Source organism: Hyperolius riggenbachi, chromosome 1 (genome assembly GCF_040937935.1).
Source record: "Hyperolius riggenbachi isolate aHypRig1 chromosome 1, aHypRig1.pri, whole genome shotgun sequence".
In the NCBI taxonomy this organism is placed as follows: domain Eukaryota; kingdom Metazoa; phylum Chordata; class Amphibia; order Anura; family Hyperoliidae; genus Hyperolius; species Hyperolius riggenbachi.
The window spans coordinates 330098691-330105201 of record NC_090646.1 but is presented as its reverse complement, the minus strand read 5'-3'; the positions used below and the strand labels follow the sequence as shown (position 1 = coordinate 330105201).

The window sequence follows — 6511 nt, the reverse complement described above, 5'->3', positions numbered from 1 at the left end:
ATTTTGCAAAATCTTTAACCCTCCTGGCGGTAACCCCGACCTGAGCTCGGGGTAGGAAAAATCAGCTGTTATAGGTAAGCCCGAGCTCAGGTCGGGGCAGAGAAAAAACTGCTGCGCCTGCTTACTGGAGTCCCGCGCGCCGATCGGCGCTGCTCAGCGGGACTCCTACACCTCTCCCCCAAAGTTTGCTACAATTATCTGGCCGCCGGGATCCCCATATCCCCGGTAATCTTGCGGGGACCCGGCGGCCATGTGACCAGAGCAGCAGCGGCGGTGGCGGCGGCACATATACCCTTGGAGCAGGAGTCCCTGTGCGATCGGCGCTCTCCAGGGACTCCTGCCTCTCTCCCCCAGCAGCAGCATTGTTTGTCCGGCCGCCGGGATCCCCATATCCCCGGTAATCTTGCGGGGACCCGGCGGCCATATGATCAGAGTGGCGGCAAATGTACCTTTGGTGCAGGAGTCCCTGTGCGATCGGCGCTCTCCAGGGACTCCTGCCTCTCTCCCCCAGCAGCAGCGATGTATGTCCGGCCGCCGGGACCCCCATATCCTGTTATTCTCTTGGGGACCCGGCGGCCAATCAGAGGAGCGGAGGGTGGCGTGACGTCATGGGGGTGGGGCGGGAAATTTGAAAAATTGTGTTCATTGGCTGCAAAGTGCATTGTATTGGATACACATGAATCAAATTCATGTGTATCCAATACACTGTTGCCATTTGGTTGTGAGCTGTGCTGTGAGCTGTGAGCTGTGCTGTGATCTGTGCTGTGATCTGATCTTCCTACCGATTTGTGTACCGACCTCTGCCTGGATTTTGACCTACGTTTTTCGCCTGCTGATTCTGCCTGTTATTGGATTTCTGTGTACCGACCTCTGCCTGGATTTTGACCTACGTTTTCCGCCTGCTGATTCTGCCTGTTATTGGATTTCTGTGTACCGACCTCTGCCTGGATTTTTACTCTGCTTTTTTCCTGTCACCTGCTATGGCGTCATCCTCGAAGCGTCTCACAGCGGAAGCGCTGATGCAGTTCGAGGACAGCGATCCGGATTTGCAGTCACTGGAGGACTCCAGTGACAGTGATGCTCCTGGCAACCTGTCGTCTGATTCTGACAGCGACTCCATCACCAGCGACACGGAGGAGGTTAGTGACGCACGTGTTTGGTGCCCAGTCAACACCACTCAGGCCCCACCACCGCCCCCCCGTTTCCCTTTTACTGGAGAGCCCGGCTTGAAGGTTGAATGTGATCACTGCCCCCTGGCCTACCTGCAGCTGTTCTTCAGTGACGCTGTTATTGATAAAATCGTGGTGGAGACGAACCGCTACGCCGCGCAAGAAATTGCTGCTCCACGAGGTCCCTTTTCCAGGAGCAGGATGTGGGAGCCTATCACCAAGGAGGACTTGTGGCTGTTCCTTGGACTAATTATTCTGCAGGGGGTGGTGGGGAAGCCCCTGCAGAAATGGTACTGGTCGACGAACAAAATAATCGCTACCCCCTTCTTTGGCACGGTAATGTCGGAGTACCGTTTTGGACTCATCATGAAGTTTCTACACTTCGCAGACAACTCCGCCTTCGAAGAGTCAACCCACCCAGCGCCAAAGTTGAAAAAGATCTGGGAAGTTTTTCAGCTGGTGATGGAAAACTTCCGCAACACTTATGTGCCCCAGAGGGACATAAGTGTGGATGAAAGCTTGATGGCGTACAAAGGCCGACTGTCCTGGATACAATACATCGCGTCCAAGAGGGCCCGGTTTGGAGTGAAGTCCTACATGTTATGCGAGGCATCAACGGGCTACATCTGGAACAGCATACTGTACACCGGGAAAGGGACACAATTTAACCCTGCTTTCAGCAGCTACGGGGTGGCGACTTCATCCGTGCTATCTTTGGTGGAGCCCTTGTTGAATAAGGGGTACTGTGTCATCACAGATAATTTTTACAGTTCACCTGAACTTTTTGAAATACTCATCAGGAACAAAACTGATGCCTACGGCACCGTTCGTCCTAACCGGCGAGAAATGCCTACTGCCTTCGCCAAGCAAAAGCTAAAATCTGGGGACATTGTGGCTTGGCAGAAGGGAAAAATGTTGGCACTCCGCTGGCGTGACAAGAAGGACGTGTGTACGCTCAGCACTGTCCATGATGCTTCATCTGCCACCACCACAACGCGAGGAGGGAAAGTCCTGGCCAAGCCGCAAGTCATCCTGGACTACAACCATACAATGGGTGGGGTGGACCGAGCTGACCAGGCGATGACATACTACCCCGCAGTCCGCAAACAACAAAAAAAATACTACAAAAAAATTTTTCGGCATCTGCTGGAACAATCTCTGTGGAATGCGTTCATTTTGTATAAGCAACGCAGTGACAGGCCAGGAACGCATTCCGACTTTATATGGAAAATGTGCGAAAGCATATGTCTGAAGTACCAGACTTCATCAGCAGATGTGCGAATTGGGCGCCGTGCATCATATGTTGTCAACCCTGAGCGCCTCACTGGCCGCCACTTTTCAGACTATATTCCACCCACTCCAAAAAAAGCTGCTCCAACTAGGATGTGCGTTGTTTGCTGCAGCAAGACGGATAGCAAGGGTAAGAAAGTCCGCAAAGAAACCCGTCTCTACTGCCCGGACTGTAATGTCGCCCTGTGTGCTGTTCCATGTTTTAAAATCTACCACACACGGGAGGTGTATTAGTTATACACTGTACTGCATGTACATACTGTATATATAATCTGCTGCTTCTTTGTACAGTTTTGCTATTTCAGTTTATTGATAAATTTAATTTTTTCAGCAAATTTGTGTTACAGTCTTTTATTTATATGCAGGATATCTTACAGGCCTTTATTCTGATATATTTTGGTGAGTTAAGACTTAATAATTGGATGCCTAAAATTCTTGAAAAAAATGTACCGCTTTTGACTCATAATTCCAGACAGAAATGAACCGCCAGGAGGGTTAAACACAAGCATAATAAAGCGCATAGTAAAAAAAATGTAAGTTAAAGCAGAGGGGAATAAAACAAACAAAAAAACTACTTGCAAAACTTAAATTTGGTGCTGCTATGGCACCTGCCAAGCTAAAAACCTAATAGATGGTGGCTTGTCAACATGGTCATAATATCCCCTTCCTCCTGGTAAACATCATCATGAAGGATGAATGCCACCTTGACAGCAGACATTGTGTTGTCCACTTTATGAAACATGATTCAAAACTGACAAAAGACAAATACACAAACACCCGGCAACCGGGAGCCCGATCTGGTGTATTACCCTTTTAGTTGGTATAGCGTAAAAAAAGGGTTATATGAGTATACTCACAAAGGTGGGTTGCTCTAAAGAGGCAACCACTCTTATACGCAGGTGGAGAAATACCGTCCCCACTCGGCCTTTATCCGTAGATTCTCGGTCGCAACTCCAAAAATGAAAAAATATTTTCAACTCTCCTGATAGGAGAGAACGAATACGGTCCTACTAGGTAGGATATAGCAGATAAATTTAGAAGGTTGGAGGCGCCCAATTAGAATGAATACTAGATCTTAGAATTGAAGAAGATCATAAGTAAGAGGAGATGTTCCTTAAATAAAATCAAACTTTCTTAATAAAATGCAATAAAATATAATTTCATTTATTGATTGCGATCAGCACTTTGACAACGCGTTTCTCGGCGTAAGCCACATCCTCAGGTCAAATGAGTGCCGGACCTTTGTATTGCCACACGGCCGGCACTCATTTGACCTGAGGAAGCGGCTTACGCCGAGAAACGCGTTGTCATAGTGCTGTTCGCAATCAATAAATGAAATTATATTTTATTGTATCTTATTAAGAAAGTTTGTTTTTATTTAAGGAACATCTCCTCTTACTTATGATCTTCTTCAATTCGAAGATCTAGTATTCATTCTAATTGGGTGCCTGCAACCTTCCAAATTTATCTACTTTATGAAAGATTCTTCATTTGTACACCATGGTGCCAAATATAGTCAGCTATCCTGCCCTACTCAGTATATTGCTTGTATATAGACAAAATGATAGCACTAGCCACAGATAGTAACACTATTTTTTATAGTTACTGTGTTTTCCCGCAAATAAGCCCTACCCTAAAGCCCTAGCTACAATTTTGAGCATGTTTGAAATAGAAGCCCTACCCCTAAGGCCCGGTTCACATTAGCGGTGGCTATCCGGAATCGCCGTGCCGGAGCCGCACCGCATGCGGAACGGACGAAACGGACGCACGGCATAGCAATGTAAGTCTATGCCACCGTTCACATGCGTCCGTTTCGTCCGGACCGGAGCCGGACCGGATCCGGACTCCGGCGTCCGTTCCAACATGCGCTATTTTTTGGTCCGGCTCCTCCGGCAGCCGTATCCGGGGCGGAGCCGGACTGCACCATCCGGCCAATACAAATCAATGAGAACCGGATAGCGCACAACACACTGGCTAAAAAATCCGGATGTTCTACCCCACTTCCTATGAGGATTGTTGCGGCGATATTGGATCGGGGACACATGGGCAAGCATTTTGGAGTGGAGCAGCACGAGCTGGAGATGTTGGCAGCATGTTGGAGGTGGAGGTGAGTGCTAAACAGCAGAGGGTCTGATTCCACAGGTCCCCCTTCTGCTGACCTCCCAGACCCCAACATTTTTTTTGTTTTTTACGTAACTTTTGCCAAACGGATCCGGATCGCATCCTGATGAACACCTGATGCAACCTGACCGGATCCGGATCAGAACCGTACGGATCCGATCCGGATCCGGTCCGGATCCGGTTAGGTCATCCAGTCCGTTTGGCAGACAACCGCAAGTGTGAACGGGGCCTAAAATAAGCCCTAGTTGCAGTTACCATAGCAGAGGAAGAGGCCAGCAAGCAGGGACACAGTGCCAATGTGTCACCGGTCTTGTCATCCCAGCACACAGCAAGGTCATCAGCTGCATTCAGGGATGACAGGGCAGGTGCCTTTTCAACACAGTAGTATAAATTGGGTTCAGCAAAGAAAGAGGAGGCACAGTGGGGAAGGCAAGACACACACAGCACAGGAACAGCACAGTGATATATAAGACATCCCCTGAAAATACGCCCTAGCACATCTTTTGGAGAAATATATATATATATATATATATATATATATATATATATATATATATAAAAAGACACGGTCTTATCTTTAGGGAAACATGGCAAAGAAAAAGCTGCCAATCCTCATTGGTTTCTGTACCCAAACACTTTCCCAATTGATGGCTCCAATGTGGTTTAGAACATTACAGAGTACCCAGATATGGATTTCAATTTCCTTCTATTTGCACTGGTCTGGAAGGGGTATGTACTGGGCCACCAAATTCTTCCAGATGGATTTTGCACATCTGGCTGATTGCACATCTGAATGACAATCTCAAATACCATGCTTTTCCCAATTGTGAAGGTAAAATGCAGGGGATATGTAGCTTTGTCCCATAGTCAAAAACCTACAAATAAACAGAGAGCCTTTTCATTCATTTCTCTTTGCAGTTGACAAAAACTAAATGGCAGAGTTTCAGTAACAATTCTATAAAAGAATTGAAGGTAGAACAGAGGAGGTACAGTTGAACCGGTAAAAAAAAACTAAAAAAAAACAAACACACACCCTACGGCTTCACAAAATAACCGGCCTTCCTGTGTCCCATCCTGCAGCCCAAACTGTACTTTCACAGGCCTTCTGAAATATCGATTTAGTACTTGTTACATTTTAAATTTATATTTTCTACTTTTTAATCCACTACAGCACAGAAGATAGCTTGTGGGAGGAAGAAGCGGATGCAAAACCTCACCCAGTCTCTAGTGAACCTCCCTCGAGGCCATGTCGAAAAGCTTGGAGGAAGAGTTTGTGTATCACTTCTACCTCTGCAATTGAGAAACCCTTTAGTCTGCGCTCACCCCCTTTCATCTGCAGCCCATTGCCTCAACAAAAAGGGAATGCCAGAGGTGGACCCTAAACCCATCCACCAGAAGACCAGTGGGTCCAAGACCTGCCTCATGATAGGGTTCAGTAACAGATGGCAGAGGATGTGACAGGTATACTGGGCATTAGGCCCAGCCAGGGACAACTTGCTATCCACCAATTAACAGAGGGTATAAAGTCAGCACTGCTGCAACACTACCAACAACACATTGGCATCTTACAAAATCACTTGGATTTGATGCATACACAGTACCAGCAACAAATGCAATTTCAACACCAGTGGCAGATAGAAAACCCGAGATCTTTTTCCTTACCTTGGGCTTCCTCCTGCCCCATGAGGTGCGTGGGCTCCCTCGCCATCCTCCTTGCCTGCTCCGTTGCTTTGTAATCCCCGCTGGTTATCTGGCTGGGCGTGCTCGTCTGCGCAGGCACAGGTTGGCTGCATGTGCACACCCCACAGCGCTCTTACCCAGCAAGGTAACCCATGCACCTCATGGGGCTGGAGTAAGCCCCAGGTAAGTATGAATACCCCCAGTAACAAAGGTACACTTTAAAGAAGATAGCACCGACCTCCTGTATTTAA

At 47.6% G+C, this 6511-nt stretch overlaps 1 protein-coding gene across 1 annotated transcript; it reads left to right on the top strand.

The window, feature by feature from the left end:
* The first annotated feature begins 980 nt into the window (after window positions 1-980).
* On the top strand, window positions 981-2693 carry LOC137517725 (piggyBac transposable element-derived protein 4-like). The gene has a single exon (XM_068234779.1). It carries the CDS (start codon window positions 981-983, stop codon window positions 2691-2693), a length of 1713 nt encoding a protein of 570 aa, XP_068090880.1.
* The last annotated feature ends 3818 nt before the right edge of the window (window positions 2694-6511 follow it).

Bases quoted from the DNA above. Each gene is read 5' to 3' on its own strand.
- LOC137517725 (XM_068234779.1), top strand. From the start codon at position 981: ATGGCGTCATCCTCGAAGCGTCTCACAGCGGAAGCGCTGATGCAGTTC.